General features: G+C 34.6%; 2 protein-coding genes across 2 annotated transcripts in view; one reads left to right on the top strand and one right to left on the bottom strand.

Moving 5' to 3' along the window:
* LOC107705745 (dolichyl-diphosphooligosaccharide--protein glycosyltransferase subunit STT3B) overlaps positions 1 to 5,772 on the top strand; it is a gene marked incomplete at its 5' end in the record, with an annotated part of 34,575 nt that extends 28,803 nt beyond the window's left edge. Inside the window, 6 exons of the mRNA XM_016509203.1 lie at positions 1,439 to 1,626; positions 1,726 to 1,897; positions 2,061 to 2,234; positions 2,663 to 2,776; positions 2,946 to 3,152; positions 4,070 to 5,772. Coding sequence (XP_016364689.1) covers positions 1,439 to 1,626; positions 1,726 to 1,897; positions 2,061 to 2,234; positions 2,663 to 2,776; positions 2,946 to 3,152; positions 4,070 to 4,150 — 936 coding nt within the window. The remainder of the gene's footprint in view (positions 1 to 1,438; positions 1,627 to 1,725; positions 1,898 to 2,060; positions 2,235 to 2,662; positions 2,777 to 2,945; positions 3,153 to 4,069) is intronic.
* LOC107705753 (oxysterol-binding protein-related protein 10-like) overlaps positions 4,981 to 24,535 on the bottom strand; it is a 59,830-nt gene continuing 40,275 nt past the window's right edge. The window contains exons 7-12 of the mRNA XM_016509212.1: positions 16,055 to 16,201; positions 12,857 to 13,346; positions 8,043 to 8,229; positions 7,834 to 7,959; positions 6,205 to 6,684; positions 4,981 to 5,059 (exon numbers count right to left, since the gene is read on the bottom strand). Coding sequence (XP_016364698.1) covers positions 4,981 to 5,059; positions 6,205 to 6,684; positions 7,834 to 7,959; positions 8,043 to 8,229; positions 12,857 to 13,346; positions 16,055 to 16,201 — 1,509 coding nt within the window. The remainder of the gene's footprint in view (positions 5,060 to 6,204; positions 6,685 to 7,833; positions 7,960 to 8,042; positions 8,230 to 12,856; positions 13,347 to 16,054; positions 16,202 to 24,535) is intronic.

Here is a 24,535-nt window from a genome sequence, read left to right on the forward strand (position 1 = left end):
TGTCAATCAACAATCGTGGGAGGGGCCTGTGCAGAACTACATCATTCTGCCAAGAATCTGAACGGCTTGATATGAGAAAGGGGTTTGGATTTATTGGGATTTAAAAAAATAAAATAAAATACTGGGTGGATTTTTATCATTATAGGGTGGTTGTGTACACACACTGCCAACACACATTTCAGTTCAAACAACATGTAAAAGTGAATTTTGCGTCCGATGACCCCTTTAAGGTCAGCTAAGAGACAGAGGTCAGGCTAAGGATCCCTTGGTGTCTAAAATGTTACATTTTAAGCCTGCCGTACAATAATATGTATGGTCCCATTTAAATAATATTAATCAAGTTATTATGATGTTATATTATGTTATATTGTTATATTATATTATATTATATATTATTCAAATTTATATGTACTATTTAATAAATAAATGTTTGTATTATTGCAACAACCTATTGTTGACAATTAGTTTGAGATATTATTATTATTATGTGTACATTAATAATCATAATTAAAAAATATATATATTATAATAACAGTATTTTATATTAACTGATTTTAAATCAAATTAAAATAATTATCAATTATTATTGCAGCTATAATTTTTTGACAGAGATTGTGTGTGTATATATGTGTGTGTGTGTGTGTGTGTGTATATATGTATATATATATAAAATGTGTATATATTTAATTAAAATTAGATTTAAATAATGTTATGATGAGAAATGTTGTGTAATATTATACCCAGTGTTATATCTTTTTAATAACTTGTCCTATTTAAATCAAATTATTACTGTTATTATTAGTAATTTTATTTTATTTAGTTTTTTTTTTTTTTTTTTTTACTGTGTCAATGTAATTATCATCCTTGAAAACTTTGCTTTCTGAAACAAGCAAGTCTGCTTTTTTGATGCTTTATCTTATGTTTTGTCATGTTTTTAGTTTGGGAATATTCGTAACGTCAACTCTGTTACTGTTTTTATATATAGTAAACAAGTGATGATATGATGGTGATATTTCTACAAATATACACTTTTTTGAAGGACATTGAAGTTTCACCACAAGACTTGTAATGTTAAATTAAACAAAAAATATCAACCCTGTTACTGTCAAACCTTTTACCTTTTTGAAGTTATGCTTAAACATATATTAGAATTTGATTATTTATCTTGAGATGACAATGCAATGTATTAACATTTAATCACATTATTGTTTTGACAGAATGTTTAAAATCATAAGTTTTATGTTTAAAATCATGTTAAAACAACCATTAAAACCTCCATTTACGATCAGTAATTGACAGACCTTTTTTGAAGACCCTGTGTTGGTTTATAGGGAATATTTTGTTGTTACAGAAAACAGAATGGTGATTCATGGGTAGCTTGTTTGTAGCTCATCTGTATTCAGTCTGATCTAATTGCTGTGTCCATGTTCATTTGCAGGCCGGCAAAGTCCGAAAGCATGTTTCGGAGCAGGACCTCCCAGAGGAGGGTTTGGGCCCTAACATCAAAAGCATCGTTACCATGTTAATGCTGATGCTCTTGATGATGTTTGCTGTGCACTGCACGTGGGTCACCAGCAACGCCTACTCCAGTCCTAGTGTAGTGCTGGCGTCATACAACCATGATGGGTAAGAGCACCTTCATGCCATCTATTTCTTGTTTAAAAGAAGAATTTTAATTTGAAAGAAGTTATGGGTTTTTCTTCATTCATTTCTAATTACCTCCAGATCGCGCAACATTCTGGATGATTTCCGTGAAGCATATTACTGGCTCAGGCAGAATACAGATGAACATGCTCGAGTCATGTCCTGGTGGGACTACGGGTATCAGATCGCAGGCATGGCCAACCGCACCACGCTGGTGGACAACAACACGTGGAATAACAGCCACATAGCACTGGTGAGGACAGATAACTCGGTCTAATTTGATGTTATTTAGAAATTAATTGTGACTTTTTTTTAAATCAGCAAGAATTGAACTGATTTGTTTTGGTATCTTTAGCTCAGGAGTGCCATCTTGAGGACAATGAAAGATCATGTTCAGTGTTCCGTTTCCTCTGCAGGTCGGTAAAGCCATGTCCTCCAATGAGAGTGCAGCCTATGAGATTATGAAGTCCTTGGATGTGGATTACGTCCTGATCATTTTTGGGGGAGTGATTGGATATTCAGGCGACGACATTAACAAATTCCTGTGGATGGTGCGCATTGCTGAGGGAGAGCACCCTAAAGATATCCGGGTCAGTGTCAGTTTATTGTGTTGCTGAATTTGTAATGTTTTTTCCAATGAAAATAGCCAAAGAAGTTGGGATCTTTTTTTTTTTTTTTGTGGCAGTCCTATAACTCTGAGACATTGTGTGTCTAAATGAATCCTTCCTAACGCACCACTGCTACAGCAATTAATGAAGCGCTTTGTGTAACACTCACTGTCTTGGACAGTTACTGTTGTTTGGCTTCAGGTCGCCCACAACGAGAAATATTCCTGTCATTATACATCATTTACATGCTTTTATTTTTGTGATTTGACTTTTCTGTTTTTTGAGATGTCGTCTTTTCCACCCAAACTTTGCTTTTAATGAACCGAGATCATTTGATATTGACGATGTGTTCTGCTATTACATATGTCAGAGATGAGTCCTCAAACGGCCATCTTTTTGTTCTTTTGTAGGAAAGTGATTACTTCACACCGCAGGGGGAGTTTAGAGTGGATAAGGCCGGCTCTCCAACCCTGCTCAACTGCCTGATGTACAAGATGTCTTACTACCGCTTTGGGGAAATGCAGGTGAGTGTTGCTTCCGTTTTATTCATTCGGTCTATACACAAGAGTCTTGTAATTGTGTTGTGACAACGCTGGAAAACCAGGGCTGATCTTTGAGCTATCTCTGATAGTGTAGTAATGCACATATAGACGAAACCTTGCTGCTTGCTTAATGCCAAAACACCTTCCCCAGCTGGATTTCCGCACACCTCCTGGATTTGACCGGACACGAAACGCAGAGATCGGCAACAAGGACATCCGTCTGAAGCACCTGGAGGAGGCGTTCACCTCTGAGCACTGGCTGGTGCGCATCTACAGGGTGAAGAAGCAGGAGAACCGACAGGCTCTGGACCACAAGCTCCGCAACATCGCAGCCAAGCAGAAGTTCACCTCAAAAAAGGTTCTTCCCTCTAGATTCCATTAGATTCCATTAAAGCAGCCTTATGAACATCTATGATGTGTCTGTGTACATTTCAATCATTTTAAATGTGTTCTTCTTACGGTTCGTTTAAAGAGTTGTAGCTTAATTGGGGTATTTGTATTAAGACCATAGTAAATTGAAAATGTGAATTTTAAGGAATGTTCTTAGTTGTCACACACGATTAATTGATCATTTATTTTAATGTAAAAAGAACAAAATGCATGTTTGAGGGCTACCATGTCCATGTAGCCTTTTTAATGATATCAATATCAATAATAATAATAATATTTATATGATAAATATTGTTTAAACATACATTTTATCATATTTATTATGATATGAATATTCTATATTGTAAATATGTAATTAACGAATGTAAATTAATATTTTATATTATTATTATTATTATTGCTACAGTATTATATAATTTTTTTTTACAAATATTACTTTGTATCGTGTGTATATATAGTAATAAATATATTTAATATACATTTAATAAAACGTGACTATTTTAAAACATTAAGGCTTTAGTATAGTTTAATTTATTTATTTATAGTTAATTTATGACAAATTTTACTCACTATTTATAGAAAATACAGATAGGACACTTTATGGACATTTTTATATTACTTTTTTTAACAAATTTTTTTTTTATAGTTTTTATAAAACTATTGTTTATGAATGATAGTAGCCAAATGACAACTAAAAACTAAATATTACAAGTATTTGAACAAAAGTTCCCTTTATTTACTTGGATTAGTTAACATAAATCTAGATTCTATTTTCACCATAGTCCATTTGAGATATAGTACTATTGTGTCCTATGGTTTTTTCATTATGAATGTTGACTCCTCAGATATGTTGTTTCAAATATGCGTGCTTCCTTTGGTTCACAGACAGCCAAGAGGAAGAGGGGATACATCAAAAACAAATTGGTTCTGAAAAAAGGCAAGAAACTGAACAAGAAGTCTGTTTAGCTATTGAAAGAAAACGTTGAGAACGGAAAAAAGGAAAACAAAAGACAAGGACAAATGCAATTAGTAAGTAATCCACCAATCAAAAAGAAGAACAAACATGTTGTCTGGCGCCGCCCACCTGAGAACATTTGATTGGAGGCTTTTGGTCCCGCGATTGCCATGACGACACGGAGGTTCCATGATGGGTTCGAGGATGAGGCGAGGACGGGGATCTGCACCGCGGTTTTAATCTGACAACTCTGGACTTAGTTTTGTTCTTGCGTTCTCTTTTTTTGTTTGTTTTCTTTTGTTTTTTGTTTTCTTTTGTACTTGAATGTGCTGATGAAGCGAGAGCGCTGTCCGTGTCTCAAAAGGCACGCACTATTTTTGTGGTACAGTTTAATATAATCCAACTGAATGCTAAAACAACGAACAAATATGAATTTCATCAAGCTCAGTGAACCTTGGAGCACCAAAGAGATTTTTTGTTTTGTCAGAGCCTGTAATAAATTGTTAACTTTTGATTAAAAAACGATTTAAAAATAAAAGAGATGGAAAAATCTGAGGAATACGGAGCTGTCTGCAGTGCGACAGCCCCTAAAATGCTCTCTTGGTTTCAGCTGTTATCTGACAAACCCAGTTTCCTACGTGACAGAATGCAGTGGGCTCTTTGTGGCTCTTGAGTTTTGTTTTGTTTTTTCTAAGGCAGTCATCGCAAAGGACTTGATTATTAGTAATGTTTAACTATTGTGGTGATTTTGAATCTAAATGATTTTGTTTGTTACATCATTTTGAATGTTTTTTATTTCGTTTTTCTATTGGTTGTAAGATTTTATGCAATAATTCTAAATTCAAATGAAGAAGATCCGCTTGTATTTCCTCTGTTGCTCATGTGTTTTGTCCAGAGGGGGCGCTGTGGTTTGGCATCTCCTGCGCACACGTTTGCGAAAAACAGATGCTTATGGATGTTTTTCTTGGGCCAATTATAAATCTAATTTTTCTCCCCTTCCTAAACGACTGTCTGCCAGGACAAAGAGTGAAGTGAATTAGTTGTAGGTTTATAAAATGCTGCATTACTAGCCTGAATGCACTTTGTCTTAGTTCACCTTAATGTGGATCCACTACTGAGTAGCATGCAGGTGGAGTGCGTATTTTTAGTGTGAATATTCCGATTTTTTTTTTAAAGTTGAAAAGGGCGCTTCCTGCAACATCCAGTGGGTTTTTTCCTCGGTTCTTCTGGGCAGCCATTTAAACTAACCTCTTTGTTTGTTTTCGGCCTTTCTGGTTTTCATCCTTGCATATTGCTTTTGCTTCATCTGCTTTTGTAAGATAATTAGACGGCAAATTTGATCGGTTTCCCCCCTCTTCTCCATAACATATCCATATTATTCTACTCGGAGGGCTCTGAAGCTTAGGGGAAGGTATTTATTAACAAGAATGCATTTGAAGTTGAGAAGAGGAAGCCTTTCAACCTGAAATGCAAAAACTATTTTTTTTCTTTTTCAAGTGAAAATTTATTCCATAAATTGTAAAATAAAAATATGTAAAAAAAAAAATTTAAAAAAAAGCGCGAGAGAAAGGCAAAGATGCTGTTTGTGAGAATGAGTTGATGCCATTTGTGATTAAAAGACTCAATGAAAGAATCTGCCTTATCCATGTTTGCTTTCACATCTCCCCCACCCCCCCATTTTGTCTAGGATCATATTTCTACCGTTAATAGAGTGAAAACATCTCCAGCTTTAAGTCATTGGTGTTATTTTAATTTTAAAATAATATATTTATAATATAAAAATATTTCTTAATATTACTTTTTTTACTGTATCTATGATCATGCAGCCTTGATGAGCTTTAGACTTCCAACACACGGAAATGTCTTGCAGCTCTAAACTTTTGAATGGTTTAATTTGTATTAAGTTTGGTCCAATTTTTTGGCATCTCATTAAAAACACACCTGATTGAGGTCTGGTGAACTGAAACCATCTAAATATAAAGGGGTTTTATTAACAAATGTAGTTTTGCTCATCCCTAGGAAAATGAAAAATGGTATGTTTATGCGCAAACAAAGGTTTGGAGACTGCAATTCCTCATAAAGTATGCTATTTAGTGTAGGATTAGAAAGCCTCACCTCTTTAATGAAGTACTTGGGTTTCCAGGTGGTGCTGCTGGCCGTTCTCTGCTTCCCTTCTCTTCTCTGCTTCTCCTCCAACTGGTGTTTGTGTTCAGAGGCCGCATCGATGTCTCCGGCCTTCAGTGCCGCTGTCACATGCTGCCACAGCCTCCTGTCAATCATTGTCACCAGACAGGATAAGGACACGAGAAACGCTTGATTCACTGACCGTCGCATGAATACTGCACACAGTCGGTCAGTCTGGAAAGAATCATGCTTAAAAGATGTCTGGTTGATATGACTTTTTTTTTCATGCTTGTATATGGTTGTGGAATAACACACCTCAGATAAAATTGACCCTAAATTGCACCTGAAAACTACTGCCACCATGGCAAAAAAATACAAAATGTATTTCAAACATATGCTAAATGTTGTAAGCAGCATAGTTTAGGATTTTTTTTTTTACATACTTAAAACATAATTAATTTAATAATTGCGTATGTTATAAAATGTACTTCAAAGAGCAAGAAATGTAATTTTCAATTGTAATAATAAATTTGCCATTTTAAATTTTGGACAATATAAATATTTTTGATTTTGATGAAAAATGGCCAAGGGTGGACAAAAAAAAAAAATGTATGATGAAATATAAATAACAAAAATAAAAAAGTGAAAAATATATTTATGCAAAATATTTTAAAATATATACAAGCAATATATATTTGCCCGTTATGGGATATTTTGAAATATACTTAAAATATATTGAAAATGTATTTTTGCAATATGGGCAATGACTTTACAAGTCATTCAAACGGTTGTTTCTTGAGCTGAATAAGCTGCAAAACTGTGCTGTTTAGTCAAGGGTGTTATGTCTAGCCATATTGATCAGGATAAGAAAAGCAACCTCAGATGATGAATCAGCCAAATCTTTTATTAAATTAGACTCCAAACCTTTCGAGGATCAATAGATCCACACTTTTCGCATGCATAGCACTGCTTCCATGCACCGCTCTGCCGCTCTGTCTCTTCTTTTGATTGCATTACGCGTGTGTGGTAACACCAGGCTGAGAGCATTAGACTATTCTGATGGGCTCTGTCCTGTTCGGCTGGATCTCTCCTCCACAATAAGCCAATAAGCAGCATTAGAGATTATTAAGTGAAGCCTGCAGCTCGCTCAGGGCCAGAGCGGTGCATGAGGGTCACGAGTATTTTTGAAGAGCTCTAGAGGGGCAGGATTTAGCTAAAATGCAGGATGCTCATTCACCATGGTATTATCTGGATCACTGAGCTCTGATCTTTTACACTCGTTATTTATTAGTATTGTCTGAGTGCCTCTTTTAACTAAAAGGAAGGTTTCACTATGCTCCCATTTGAAGCATAATGAAAATAGACAGTAATGGACTTGTGTACAAGATGAATCACAAACAAAGTAACTAAATAAATACACATTATTTATATAAATGTATTTTGGCAAGTCTGACAATCAGACCATTTTGGCCTTTTTGACACTAGACCCAAATGGCTGCAAAAAATAAATGATTTTTAAAGATGTAAAAATAAATAAATAATAATAATAATATTATATATATATATATACAGTCTGGAGGTGTCAATCACTTTGGTCTCTCCGCTGCTGTAGGTGAACTCCAGCGTCCCGTTCCACTCCCCCTGAGCCTTGCAGACGATGGTGCCGCTGGGGTTGTGCTTTACCTCAGCCGTGACTCTGTTGGAGAATGACAAAAGAAAAACTCTTTGACCTGATCTCAAATAAAACAGGCTCTCAAAGACAAGTCTCGTCACTCCCACCTGTGAACCTTCCCTCCATAGAAGGGTTTGGTGTGGAATGTGACGGTGGAAGAGTAGCCGCTTTTGGCGCAGCAGATGGAAACTTTCCCGCCCAGCTCCACCCAGGGCACTGTGAGGATGGAGCGAGCGTAGGCAGACGGCAGCGTGAACACATACTCCTCATCATGCTCCAAGAGATGTAACACTCCTAACGTAAAACACAGGGCACAGGGCACACACTCTTCAGCAGAACACACTCACCAGGAACCGTAGATACAGTACTGAACGCTTTCAGCTCATCTCCATATAAAAGATTGGCAGCAATACTGATCCACGTTGAAGGAGTTTACAAAGCTTTTGCGTGTTTGGTGGAGAGGAGAAACTCAAAAAGCAAGCAAAGTATTATGCTAGATGTTTAGGTTATGATCAAATTAAAACATGAACAGTGATTTTCATTAATACAAAAACTGTTTGTGCTCTTAAATGTCAATCTAACAGTTTCATCTATCACATTGTATCACAAATTCTAAACCAGTCCCAACCAATCCTAAAGGAATCAAATGTCCTGTAAGAATTCTCAAAGAAATAATGAAATAAGATCCTAATAGATAAACTGAAATCACACATTTCAATGTATTAGTTCAGTTGATCCAGGATCTTTAGTTATTTGGTCAAAATAAACAAATAATTCAATATTCATTGCTTGGCAACTTGATGTTTTATGAACTTTGCAAAGGTTTAATGCTGCTACTTAATCTACATTATAAATAGGTAAACAACTGAAAAAGAAATAAAAACGCTTAAAAAGGTGGATTCTTAGAGCAGTGGGATTATGGAGAGTGATGTTATTGTTAAATAAAACTAAAAATATATATAACAAACATTTTGTTCATTTGAAATAAAGCTGAAATCTAAATATTAGATTAAAAAATAAATAATAATCTTGCCTTGGCAACCAGCTAAATTAAAATATGTTTAAGTTTAAGCACTTTTACTAAAACTAAAACTGAATAAACAGATAAATAAATTCATAGTATTTTAAAAAACTGAAAAAAGAAGAAAAAAAAAAACGAAATATACTAAAAAGCACATGACAGCACTAAAAAGTAAATAAATAAAATAAAAGCTAATATACAATATTAATAAATACTATAATAGTATACAAATAATGCTAAAAGCAATAAAAAATAATAGGAAATGTAAAAAATATATATATGATAATAATGAGCAAAATGGAAGCCACAACAAACCATAAAAAAGACATTAAAATTTCATTAGGAAAAATTGAAAAGTTGAAAATTGAAACTGAAAATATGAAAAGTTCACAGTAATATTAAGATCAATATTTGAATGATGTATGATATTTTTTTAGTACATTGTTTACCTCTGTATGATAAACAATTCTGTAAATGTCAACACTTTATGACCAATGTAAAATCTGGATCCTAAAGCAAAACTACTTTTTTGAGCATATTAGAATTGGTTCCAAATTATATTAACAATTCATTAGCATGCATTTAGGACTATTAGTTTTAAAAAATTAAATTCAAGCTTAATTACCACTATAATCCTTCTGTACAGCCCAGTGTCATGTGTCATCAGGATGACAGATTTTTTTCCCTCAATCATTTAACAATATCAGTTTCCTGGTGTACTTTGATTTTAATATACTATATTATAATGCAAGTCTCGAACTACAGTTGGAAGTTATTAATTCGAATGATGAATTGCGTCTAGCTGTGTAACTCGGGTAACATCTGAACAGCAGCTCTCTCAGTGGGCCTGGCCTCTTTTTATTCTGGTTACATAATGGACAGCTGTCTAGTGGCAAAATCTCTGTGGGCTTTCAGCCAGGTCTGACAACAGCACATCTGTTTCCCAGAGACAAGAGAGCTGAAGGGGGCGGGTGCAGTTCGGCTCCCTGTCTCTGGATTTCTGCTCCAGACGGGTCAAACGTGCTGCGGCCCGAAGCAGTGCTGCTGGAGCAGTTCCCTGTGGGAATGCTGATAACAGAGCTTCTCTGAAGATCCCAGTAGAGGACAGTTGAATTCATCCGTGCTGACACATGAGGAAACTACATTTGATGGAGCCGACGTGGCTGATTAGCAGGAGGGACATTCACTGTGTTAAGGCTGTTCAAGCACCCTTAATTCAGTTATGATGTCAATTTGTAGTGAGCCTGGAATGCTAATTGACTATGGGTTCCATCAGGAAATTCAAATGGGTTTTTAGAATAGCGAGCATTTTACTGTTTCACAAAAGAAAATTGTCATGTCAGAGTTATTAGTTAACTAAAACCATAAAAAAAAAAAATCGTTACTTAAAAAAAATAAAAAAGCATAGATTAGATAGATAGATAGATAGATAGATAGATAGATGCATATAAAAAATATATGAAAATATGAAAAATACAAAAATATTAAGCTGCACAACTGTTTTCAACATTAATAATAATAAGAAATGTTACTTGGGCAACAAATTCAAATAAAAACAGTTATTGTTTGTTCTAATATCTTCTAATATCTAAATATAATATCTAAATAATCTATAATATTTCACAAAATTACAGTATCTTTGATCAAATGTGACCCTGGACCACAAAACCAGTCATAAAGGTCAATTTTTTGAAATGCATAATCTGAAAGCTGAATAAATCTACTTAAAAAAAATAAAAAAGCATAGATTAGATAGATAGATAGATAGATAGATAGATGCATATAAAAAATATATGAAAATATGAAAAATACAAAAATATTAAGCTGCACAACTGTTTTCAACATTAATAATAATAAGAAATGTTACTTGGGCAACAAATTCAAATAAAAACAGTTATTGTAAATTCTAATATCTTCTAATATCTAAATATAATATCTAAATAATCTATAATATTTCACAAAATTACAGTATCTTTGATCAAATGTGACCCTGGACCACAAAACCAGTCATAAAGGTCAATTTTTTGAAATGCATAATCTGAAAGCTGACATTTACTAAATATCTTTATGGAACATGATCTGTACTTAATGTCCTAATGATTTTTGGCATAAAAGAAAAATCGATAATTTTGACCCATACAATGTTTTTTGGGCTATTGCTACAAATACACCCAAGCGACTTAAGACTGGTTTTGTGGTCCAGGGTCACAAATAAATGCTGCCTAACTTTTATTCAGTAGTGCACATGGTAAGGCAAACACAAGTTTTGAGTAAAACAGTCTGTCAGTTTCTGTTGTTATTCTCTGAGTCAGATGGAGTTGTGATATAAGCACCAGTAAATATCACAGGCCCTGTGGCGGACACTCATATAACCACAATCAGCTGATCTGGAAACGGTATGCTCTTTGGACACACATCTGAGAGGATGGAGGAAAAACAGTTCTGCCTGAATGAGCAAACCCTCAGGCTTTAATCAAACAGTAATGAACAAAACTCAATGATCCCAACAGAAAAATTACTGCCATAAACACAACACAACTTTATGAATAAATAAATGCTTCTAAGAAACTATATTGGCAGTTTTTCCAGAAATGTTTTGTTTAGTATGCAAAGCTGACTCATAGTAAGGTCCTATGGATGAATCTTGAGACCTAAATGGACTGAAATCTTATTGCACTATATAGCCCCACCCACTGTGAAATCTCATTGGTCCAAAATGCTCTACTTAGCTGTGTATTAAACAAACACATTCTGTTTGGCTGTGATTTGTCACATGGCGGAGTCAACCCTCTACATTGCGAGTAAATCACTCGCATATGCGACTAAATCTTACTCTGGGTGACTAAATGATGTCTAATATTAGCCAATTGCTAATAAATTCTCAGATTTTACTCGCCAGTGTGTGAGTTGGTGGTTAAAGGGGTCATATGATGCGATTTCATTTTTTCCTTTCTCTTTAGAGTGTTACAAGCTCTTGGTGCATAAAGAAGATCTGTAAAGTTGCAAAGACTAAAGTCTCAAATTCTGAATACTTTCCGTACCCACTGTATATTTATTTAATTATTATATTTTTTTATCAGTCTGGCGAGTAAACAAAAAAATGTACTAGCCAATGGCGATTCAATTGCCAAGGTGTCCGTAGAGGGCTGGGAGTAATTTGCAAAAGTACAGTACAAAGTCTCTTTTATCTTTCTTTGTCACTACACTGTATTTTTTTTTAAAGAACGTATGTATTGTGTTTTTCACAACTTTCATTTTAATATTAAATACTAATTAATACAAATAATAATTATTATTTAATATTAAAATTCTGATCAATACCTATAAGACTATAATTATTTTCATGCTATGGATATATCAATATCAAAAGTATAAAATAGATCTGTCTAAATGGATCATTAAATGAAAAAATAAATAAATTATATATATACTTATTTTATTTCAGATAGTTGCCAAGGCCACATTTCTAATTTTTGCACTAAAATAACTACAACTAAAACTACTACAACTACACACACACACACACACACACACACACACACATACATATATACATACAAAAAAATAAAAAAATTATCTAAATCACATCATAAAGCGCAGCAGCATGAAAAATGTATATTCATTTGTATATTCATTTTTATAGTTTAAAGATTAATTTTATGTAAGCATTGGATAACAAAAATACACCTAACATAAAAATATGGAAAATGAGCACAAATAATTAAATACTTAATATCCACTGATACCAATAAATAAAAAATGTATTGCTATCAGTCGATATGGTACCAATGTACTGTGCATCCTTAATATTATGTTTTCTGTGCATCCATAAAATATTTGTCATACCAATAAAGCATACTAAAATTGAAACTGGTGTTAAGAGAGACTCATCAAACTCACCTTCTCCAACCATTGACACTCCTATGGACATGCCCATGAATTTGCTTTTAGTCCAAACATGGGTGTTGACGCATATCTGCCGCTCTTTGCACTCGCAGTAGAATCCAGAGACCGGGGGGTGGTGGGACACCTGCTCAGCCACAAAACGTAGCTGGTAAGATCCTAACCCCTCATTGGAGGCGGTCTGGGTGGAATGAGCAGCCGCAGGGGCTGGACTTGAGCTGGTAGTCCTGAGGGGCCGCACCTTATCTTGCGGTACGTCCCATGTGCATTGGAAGCTCTCCCCCAGAATGGGGTTGTAAGGCTTCTTGGCCACAGCACCTTTACGACCCTCATGGAAAGCAGTCAAGTAGTATTCCACAAACCGGATCATGCGTTCCTCTGCTGTCACTCCAGATGTGATGGCCAAAAACACATCCGGATGGGCCATGAAGTTGGCATACATCTCCAAAAGAGAGCGCTTCTCTAGGATGAACGTGGGCAACACCACCTGAGAACAAATAATATTGGCATACATTATCTGTCCAATATATAGCTGCTGATTTGAGGAAACTTGAGCAGCAAAGAACATATTATATTATATTATATTTGTATCACATAACTTCTCTGTGTTTGCACATTCCAGACAGAATGGCACCATTTCTGTAGTTTAAATCCTCAAAAATCATAAAAATCTCACTGATTAATTAGGATGAATGGGTGAATCACTGAATAATTCACTCAACCAGTTTGTTTAGAAACACTGACTCATTCACTACTATACTGAGCAATGACTCTGCTGAGGCTTTGTTCAGAGCTGTTTTTATTGTAGGAGCAAAACAAAGTAACTGGCAATATTGTGCCTAAAATTACTCAATAAGAAATTCTTGTTTCTTGAGCTTCTGTATTAAAGCAATATCACACTTGCAATCTGTTTTTCGATTGGCTGATTGGCCATGTGCCACTCAAATCCGCATAGATATAAAAAAAAAAAACAGCAATCTTAGCTGTGTGATATTGCTTATATTAGGGGTGGGCAATATACCAGTAGACACAATTAACCGGTAGAATTTGTCAACCGGTAGAGAGATTCTGAACTATTGTCTCTATCGCAGTTACACATTCATGTAAAACTGCTGTGTTACATGGTCACGAAAACATATCGTTTGCATGTGTTTTTAAGCATTGCGATTTAAAATCAAGTGATTTTAAGCCATTGAAACGCAATCAGCAGCGAAAAAGAACTCATTTCACTATATGTGTGTGCTGTCTGAGACTATTTCTGAGCACTATCAGTGATGTGCGCACACGTGAAGATGGTGTTCTACTGTTCAAAACAGTTTTTTTGCCACTTTATAGGCCTTGAATAGTTAAAAACATGCACTTGTATGAGTCGAAGGTGTAATTTAGGTCTTAAGTGAAAGCAAACATCTGAGAAAGAAAACACATGTGTAACAGTATATTGGATCCGGTCAGCTCTTAAAGTGACAGCAGTCTAATATTCCTGCTGTCTGCCATTCATGTTAATCAAACAACAAAAGAAAGAAAAAGTGGAGAAAAACTACCACTTTTGTAACTTTAATAAAAGAGAAATATATGTAGTGTTTTTATACATTTGATTACTTTGTACAATGTATGTAACATTTCTTATTTATTTGTTATACTGTAGTTTTTGTCTTGTAATTAGATTCTTGACAGTTTACTTGTCTTCAGAACAAAAGAGAGAAAATCTCTCGCTGCTCTTGACTAAATCACTTTTGTAACTTTAATAAGAAGATAAATATATTTAATTAACACAATGAAGAATATGTAGTGTTTTTATACATTTGATTACTTTATACAATGTATGTAGCATTTCTTATTTATTTGATATGCTGTAGTTTTTTTTTTGTCCCATTGCTTGTAATTAGTTTCTTATTTTTATTTATTCTTAATTAATGACTGTTTATTTGCCTTCAGTGAGCTTGAGTTTTGTTTTGTTTTTTATTTAGGTTACTCTTAGTTTTCAAGGTATCAAAGATTTTGATATCATAAAGACCTTATTTTAAGCAAAAATAACTATATTGTGTGATATATATCATTATCGTGAAATAATTACTAATTAATTAATTAATTACCGAAATTACTCGGATCGTGATAAGATTTTGGTCATACCGCCCACCCCTAGCTTATATTACTTTATATTTTTCACCTTTATGCAACGTGATCTGCTGTCAGTGTAAACACACATTAATACTGATGCTCAAAGATGTAATAACATAATAACTGTATGCTAGTCTCTGTATCGCAGATTCTGACTCCATGGATCAATGCTCTGTCCGTTCCCCCTGAGGCCTACAGTACACATCCACACACATCACTGAACTTCATCATCTGAGCTATCCAAATGACTGCTCAAATCCTGCTGAACTATAAACACAAGCCCAGAAGGAAATGTTCCTCTCAGAGAGAGACTAAACAAAGACGAGGAAGGTAGTAGAGAGAGAAACATATATCACAACACTGAAATATTCCTCAGGCTGATGAAGCGTAATTAGGACAATAATATCACGACACCTCTCGACACGCTTGAATTAGTTCATTAGATTCCTAATCGCGAGGACGAACAGGAACATCATATCAGATAAAGTTTCCTGTTAACTGATTATGTAAAGTATAATTATGAAACTGAATTTGCCCTGAGCTATGATTATGTTAATAATATTCTTCTTCACGTAGTGTGGCACATCCTCAATCTGTGTCCAAAGCTAGACAATGTCCATGCAAAACTTTAATACATAGAAAAAAGCATGAGATTGTCCGGTTGTTAACTAAATTCTAAATAAGGACATAACATACACCTCTATTTTTTTTTAATATGAAGCAATTATAATGAGTTACAGATAAACATTAACCCACCCCTAAAACAAAGCATTTTTCATAAAAACAAAAAAAAAAACTTTTGTTTATGGCACACAATGTGGGTGTATGCCACAATGTTCTAATAATACAAATCTAATAATAAAGATTTCCAAATCGTAAAAAAGCTAGAAAACCATCCTTTGTTCCCTGAGATCAAGAGGATATAAATAGTCTTGAGTGGTTCCTGTTTGTATATGAAAAGGAAGAGCAAATGTACACAAGTTGGGAATGGCCAAATTGTTTCACGACCATTTCAACTTCATGATTAGTTTGGGTGGGACAGCAAGTGTGTGTGTGTGTGTGTGTGAGTGTATATACCCGTGTGAGGTCCATGCCCAGTTTGAGTTGAGACAGCAGATGGAGGATGATGCTCCTCTGGTCATCCAAGACTCCGAGGTCTTCCTCCTCATTATCTTCTGTGTCTGTGATCTCCTCGCTGGAGTCCACCGATTCTGAGCTGGAGTTCTGCAAACACACACACAGGACAATTTCCAAATGTTACTGAACAAAGATCACTTGTTATTTACTATTAATTATATTTTAAACCTAATTTCTATACACCACATACATGGCATGCTGTGAAAGCCCATATCCACCACATAAGAAAAACAATCAAATAATGGTAAATCATAATTATGACATAGACAGTCTAAATGATAAGATGTTATAATTGAGTTATAGTTGACATAAAAAGGCTATGTATTCATTACGACTTTTTAAATCATAACTATGTCATAAAAAGTAAAATTTATGACATTAAAAAAAAATCATAAATATTACATAAAAACTCAAAATGATTACTGTCATAATCATTACTTTTTAATCCCATAATTGTATCTCATAATTGACTTATTATTTTTTATGCAATTATTGTAATTTACAAAGACAAAAAATGTTTATGGCAGAAATGGGCTTTCATACCATGCTGTCAGTCACCACTGACAATAATTTTCACTTGTAAACGAACCCGATTAGTGTTAAAATTAGTTTTTGTATTGTTTTGCTGTTGTTTCAACACTCCTTTAACCATAGAAATGCTATAGAAATTGCAACTAAAAAAAAGAGAGAACATGATGGAGAATTGTTTTACTTTGATTTTTTTTCCATTTATTATTTTAATTATTTAATTTATAATTTAAATGTAATTGTTGTAAAATGTAAAAGTTGTCATTTTATTATAAGTTGTCAATATATTTAAGTTGTCATTGTATTATAAGCTGTCAATATATTTAAGTTATATTTATTCATTATATTTAATTTAATTCATTTTTGTATGTTTTTTTTTTGTAAAAACATTTAATTCATTTTTGTAAAAAATAAATAAATAAATAAAAAATAATAATAATAATATTAATAATAAATAAAATAACCACAAAATAAAATACAAAAAATAAATCAAATAATATATATATATATATATATATATATATATATATATAAATAATATGTATGTGTATGTGTATATTGTATCAAACATTTTCTTCTCTTAAAATGCTCATTAGTTTCAAGGCAACAGTGTGTCCAGTCTTGGGTGGCTAATGTAGTTGGTACCTCCTGCAATCGCTCATGCAAAAACATTGCATTGTTCCTAATGCATAATGTAAAGAAGTGGTCCAGAAGCGCCTGCCCCAAAGCATCATGGGAAGTGTATAAAAAGCCCCTTCCTCTAAGGCTCTACGTAGATAATGTTGACAGATGAGTAAAGCAGATCACATAATCCTCTCTCGGTGGATCACTCCTTTTTCCTTTCCAAGGAACATGAATGTGAGTAAGTGAGGGGCAGCAGATGGGATCTAAATGGGTTATATGATTAGACTAAAGTAAAATAGTAGGGTTTTGTGAACAAGCCGTAATCCCCGAGGTAACGCTTACAACTGGGCACAAACCATTGCCTGTGGCGTTATGGCTCGATTTTATTAGATTCTCTTGCAAACCATTTATCATATTTCCCTTTCCTTCAGCATTCTCTCTTAGCGGTAAAAAGGGAATATTGTGTTCCTGTAAAAAGTACAGGAGCTCATCGAGCCGGATGGGACGTCCTCATTTCGAGCTGCAGCGATCCACCTGAATATTTCATAGAACAAGAGCAGAGCACTTTCTCTCTCCCTTTACGTCATCACAGATATGATTAAATAAACACATGCGAATGAGGTCACATGCAAGGTCACACATCCAGCGTGACCACAAATCTATAACACATATGCATCATCAATACTAAATACAAAGTTCCATGCTGGCATCTTGTTCAATTAACTCTGGATACGGTACTCGGTACTGTCCTTGTATGATTCGCAAAGGACCATGTCAAGGACACTCGAAACAATTCATTTCTGTCCTCCTTTCTCTGTGGACGCTCAGTCGGGTGGTTTTGTTTTGTTGGAGTGTTTGGTAGCTACAGTAACTACTAGCCAAAAGTTGCATGTTGAGATTGTTTATGCAAATCAAATCAGAGCTAATTAAATACACAGCGATTTTAGAGATGCAGCGGAAAGTAGAGAGTAGAATATGAAAAAAGTACCCCGATTTTTCACCTAGAAAACAATGAGATTGACTAGAGAGAAAATGGAGACTTTGTCTTCTAAAGACTTTTCTGTCAGAGAAAAATACTCCAGTAACCTCACTTTTCTCCTTTAAAGTTTCAGAAGAGATCTTAATGTGTCAAACTGTGTCTGCAATCAAAAGTCAGAGATTTCTCATCAAATTCTACCAAAACCAAAGCTTTGTGATCCATATTAATTTGATAGCTCTATACGGAGTTAAAATGGTCTCATTTTTGTTCCTTTTATTCCTCCTAAGGACATTTTGAGAAACATCTGAGATGAAGTTGATACATACATAAGAACACCACTTTGTCACTTGAGCTTCTAAAGAGCAACCTCTAAGCAATGGTATTTTCCACTGCTAGACTTAATATGCAAAAATACTGGCATAAAAACATGAACAACATGAGCCAATAAAAACATTACAGCAATGACTGAAGTTTCCAACTTCCCTCACTCCCAGCATTCCAGAGAGTCACCCCTGCCTCTCGCCAACAGGATAAACATGCATCAAACTTACATTCATTTCAGGGCTGGTTCAGAAATACGCTCTTGGGTGTTCATCTCATAGTTTGACTGTGGTGGTATCCACAAAACTCTCTCTTTCACGATCTCTCACTAACTCTGACACTCTTATCTGGCTGCCCAGCTGTCCCTGAGCCAAGGAAGCGCTGCTCCCTCCCACTCTGCCAGCCTGTACTCTCTCTCTCTCGCTCTAATGCTGCCTCGATTCACCACAAACCGCTTGCTCAAAGTACAGCTGAACTTCATGAGGTTTGTTTGCTCTGGTTCATGGAGGATGGAGTTGACATTATATAGTAGAGAGAGAGAGATCATGACCGGTGAAGAGATTAAATTGAGACCCTTCAAATGACCTTCAATCTGTCAAAGCCACTCCCACCTTAAATCACTTTCGTAGTGCATTTGCACCAATTCCACATCTGCCTCGTCCCCATTATAATGCACACATGTCGAGCATCACCTCTGTTTCTCAGAGCAAGCACACAATGCTGAGGACAAGTGTAGTTAGCTGGACAAATTTGGTTTCAGTCAGATTAAAGGCAAATTATTAAAATCAAAGGGCATGTAAATGTACTTGTCCAGTCACTCCCAGTTGACCAAACATCCACTTTAGTTACTGCTCCAACACTAGTTAACACACCGGCACTAGTTAACACAAGTATAAAAACAAACCCTTGGTGCATTAGGGAAGTAATGCTTTAAATTTTAGGATTTCTCAAAGACACTTTTTTGGTTTTACATTTTTTTTATTTTTTACTTTTTAAAGTAATGAACGTATAAATAAACGGCATTGTTCAAAATGTTTGGGGTCGGTGAGATTTTTTCAATTTTAAAGCTGCATTTATTTTATCAAAAAAAAATGCAGTAAAAACAGTATAAATTGTGAAATGTTTTTACAATTTAAATAAATATTTTTTTTTAAATTATAAAATGCAATTTATTCCTTTGATGCCAAAGCTGAATTTCCAGCAGTCATTACTCCAGTCTTCAGTGTCACATGATCATTCAGAAATCATTCTAATATGCTGAACATTTATTATTATTATTATTATTAATGTTAAAAACATATGTTGTGCTGATTAATATTTCTGTGGAAACTGTTATACACTTTTCTTAGGATTCTTTGATGAAAACAAGGTTCAAAAGAACAGCATTTATTTGAAATAGAAATCTTTTGTAGCATTATAAATATCTCTACTTTCACTTTTGATCAATTAAATGCATCCTAGCAGAATAAAAAATATTAATTTATTTCAAAAAGGAAAAAAAAGTCTCACTGAGCCCAAACTTTTGAACAGTAATGTATAAATGCAGTAAAGCAAGGAGAAAAAAAACAGTATCTGCCATGATGTAAGTACAGTATGAGTTTGTGATGTGTTCAGTATCATTTGATCAGTATCATATGATGTGTTTAATCCTCGTGCGGTCCCATGACACGACCCGATCCGCACAGGACTCCACGGGAACCTCCTGAACCTAGTGTGTGCATGCATATGTGTGTGTGTGGTATTTCATTATGCAACACTAGAATACTGCATATTGCACAGTATACAAAGTATGGTATACAGTAGTATGCTGTAGTCACCTGACCTCATTACACAATCTTAGAAAATGAAAAAAAAAAAGGTCCATTGCATTTTTAATTAAATTTTATTTTGAGAAAAAAAAATGTGATTAAATCTTGACTGACATCACATCATCAATTTTCATTGGTTTTAATAGAAAAAAACTCAAACTACATACTGCATAAATAGTAAGAGTATAGTATGCTATTCAGAACACAGCCTCATCACAGTGTGTGATGAGCAACAGAGGAAAGAAAAAAGGGGAGAGAAAATGAGAAAATCCCCTAGTCAGAGGATTAAGTGTGTACTATACACTTCACATTAGTCATTGGCATGATCTCAGATTATACTCTGCAATGTTTTTTGTTCACAAACACAACTCAAAGCACAACTCTGGCTCCAGGTTTCAGCTTAGCACACAGAGATGCTTTTTGTACACAATGCAATTAGCTCTATTATACACTCTAGATGAAATACAGTGGGGTTCAAAGGAGTTGTGAGATATGTGTGAAAATGCTTAGACTGCAAATGGTAAAAAGTCTGTAGTGGGAGACACTGTTTGTTGAAACCTTCCTTTTTAGGACTGATCATAAAAAATCAGCTGACTTTGGTCAGGTGACGTGACATCATGTTAGGGCTCCTGGGAAAACAGCATGAGCTGGTGGGAAAGCAGTGTTTAAAACAGCACCACCATCATGAATTAATAATCAGCGGCAGCACGTTGTCTTCAGGGACGCAGTTAATGGAAGTGCCCACGCACTGAGAACAAGATGAAACCACGTACCTGAGACAAAGAGCCTTTAATGAACTCTACCAATAAAATTATAATAGTCTGCAGAAATAAACAGATCTCAGGGGTGAATAAAATGATAATGAATAACACAACCATTTGAATTCACCATCCCAATCTTATTTAAAATAATAATAATAATAATAAAAACTTAAGTAAAATGTACTTTTGTGTGTGTGTGTGTGTGTGTGTGTGTGTGTGTGTGTGTGTGTAGGTTTGTATTTTTTTAAATATATTTTATCAATGTAATGTAAAATATAATAATTTCAAAAATTTAAAAAGTAAAATGTAGTTTATCGTTTAGCTTGTAGTTTTAAAATGTTACTACCACTACTACTACTACTAATATCTTCTATTAATAATGTAAAGTAAAATAATTTAATACATTTTAAAGGCAAGGCAAGTTTATTTATATAGCACCTTTCATACACAATGGTAATTCAAAGTGCTTTACATAAAAGAAATGAAAAAATAATAAAAAATAATAATAAAACAAGGAATTTAAAACTTTGAAAATGATTTAAAAATTGATTTAAGAGGTTTAAAATGAATTTAAAACATACATAGAATATAGTGCAATCAGTTCGGACATCGCACAGTGCTCATTCAATGAATGCACAGCTAAACAGATGAGTTTTGAGTCTGCATTTAAATGTGACTAATGTTTTAGCACATCTGATCTCTTCTGGAAGCTGATTCCAACTGCGGGCGGCATAATAACTAAAAGCAGACTCCCCTTGTTTTGTGTGAACCCTTGGTATTTCTAACTGACTCGATCCTAATGATCTGAGTGGTCTGTTAGGTTTATATTCAGTGAACATATCTGCTATGTATTTAGGTCCTAGGCCATTGAGTGATTTATAAACGAGTAAAAGTACTTTAAAATCAATCCTAAATATAACTGGAAGCCAGTGTAAGGACCTGAGGACTGGTGTAATATGCTCAGATTTTCTGGTTCTAGTCAGAATCCTGGCAGCAGCGTTCTGTATGAGCTGTGGCTGTCTAATGGTCTTCTTGGGAAGGCCGGTGCGGAGACCATTACAATAGTCCACCCTGCTGGAAGTTAATTGAACAAGCAGTCTTGACTGGAAACAAAACATCTAATTCTTGCAATGTTTTTGAGATGATAGTATGCTGATTTAGTTACTGCTTTGACATGACTACTGAAACTAAGGTCTGTCTCCAGAATCACACCAAGATTCCTGACTTGATTTTTAGTTGTCAAACCCCTAGAGTCAAGGTATGCATTCACCTTGAGAACTTCATATTTGCTTCCAAATGCAATGACTTCAGTTTTTTCCTTGTTTAACTGAAGGAAGTTCTGGCACATCCAACTGTTAATTTCATCAATGCATTGGCAGAGGGAGTCAATGGGGCTGTAGTCATTTGGTGATAAGGCTAGGTAAATCTGGGTATCATCTGCATAGCTGTGATAGGCAATTTGGTTCTTTCTCATTATTTGACTTAGTGGGAGCATATACAGGCTAAACAAGAGCGGTGCAAGTGTACTTATAAGTGTACATATACTTATTAAAATGTAATAAGTATATGTAGTTTGTAGTTTACTTTATTCATTTTAAAATGTATTAAACTATTTAACATTACATATATAAATTATTAATAGTACTAGTATTTTAAAGACAAAGTTACTTTTTAAATTATTAAATACTATTGCAATATTCTTTTACATTATATCAATAAAATAATAATTTAAAAAACTTGAACTCTGAACTACATACTACTTCTTTACATTTTAAAATATTATAATATTATTTTACATTACATTAACAAAATATTATTATTAGTAGTAATATCTTAACTTACAGTACAAACTACATTTACATTATACAATTTAAAATATTATTATAAAATTATTTTATATTACATTGATATAATAATAATAATAATAATAATAATAATAACAACATTTAGCTTATTTACTGCCATAGTATAAGTAAACTGAATAATTTTAGTACTAAATTACTGGCAAATTAAAGAAAAAAATAAGAAAATGTACTCAATTGAACTAATAAAGTCACATTTAGATATTTTTTTAAAGAAACTGAACAACTGTAATAGCAAGTGCAATTATAACTGCAGAAAAAAAAATATGAAAAAATATTTGAAAAAAATTATGAAAAAATTAAAAAATATATTTTTTCTCTTTTAGTTCAATGCTCATCTATAAAACAACACACAATGAATTAGTGAATCATAATCACTGGAATCAAAATCTGAACAAGAAATCAATAAATTCCTCATGATTCCCATGTAACCCCTGCCTTAGCTATGGCCCAGTATGACTGGTCAACTGACCGCTGTAAAATCTTTTCCATTTCCAAGCACACAAATCCAAACCCTCCGTGTTGTGCCTCTGAGGGTGTTACCTTTCGTCCCCAGCAGAGACGAGGACATATGATTGCCTTCTAGCCACACACACACACACACACACACACCCCAACACCCATCCACACAACAATTTGAATCTCGACAAGGATTTGCACCGATGCCTCTCCTGTCAAACATCTGGGATATGTATGCTTGACGGGCCATGTCTCATAGCTCGGGTTTGTTTTTCTGCTCCCTGCAGTTTTGCTGCCGTTATTTTCCTCTGACAGAGCAGAAGAGCGAGCTGTCAGACCATGAACAGACAGGAAAGAAAGGCACGCTGGTCCACAGACAACACTGAGATCTCTCTCTCTCTCTTCTTGAGACTGCTGACAGCCTCATTTCAATCCCAGTTGTCCAAGAATCCAATAAAAACATTGTCTTAAAAAAAGAACCATTAAATGCTTTGTGTACATTACACAAACTCCTTCCCAGACAGCTTTATACTGTCGTGACTGCTAGTCATGACTGCTTTTCTCTGCAGTTCACGTGTAATCTTCAATCACTGCAATCCTTTCTGCTCTCTGCTTTCCTCTACTGGTGATTGCGATGAAGTACAACCATTCTAATAATGAAAACAATAGGCAATCTGCCACAAGAGTTTCATTTACATGAGAGCAAACACAATCTGCAGGTGCAAAGGTACGTGTTTGTCAATTAAAAGATTCAGTATCACATTCAGACAAATGCTTTGGCGTTTGGCCAGCGGTGATAAAAGAGAAGCCCTTTCGCTCCAGTCCGCAGCGCAGCCAAGATTTATAACCTCTCGAGCAGCACTGTTGTTTTACAGCATGTCTCACTGTTTCTGCATTCAGACAAGAAGAATCACTGGGACGGCTGCTGAATAAATCGCTTGGCTAATCATTTGTTGTGTTCCCCCGATCCTTGAGCAATCCCCGTGAATTTTAAACTGTTACGGCTGAACCATCGGCCAGGCGTTTCTCATCAGGTGAGTAGCTACGCCATCGACCCATGGCCCTGTCTGTCAAAATCA

This window comes from Sinocyclocheilus rhinocerous, unplaced genomic scaffold (assembly GCF_001515625.1).
Source record: "Sinocyclocheilus rhinocerous isolate Xijiao unplaced genomic scaffold, SAMN03320098_v1.1 scaffold222, whole genome shotgun sequence".
Taxonomy (NCBI): domain Eukaryota; kingdom Metazoa; phylum Chordata; class Actinopteri; order Cypriniformes; family Cyprinidae; genus Sinocyclocheilus; species Sinocyclocheilus rhinocerous.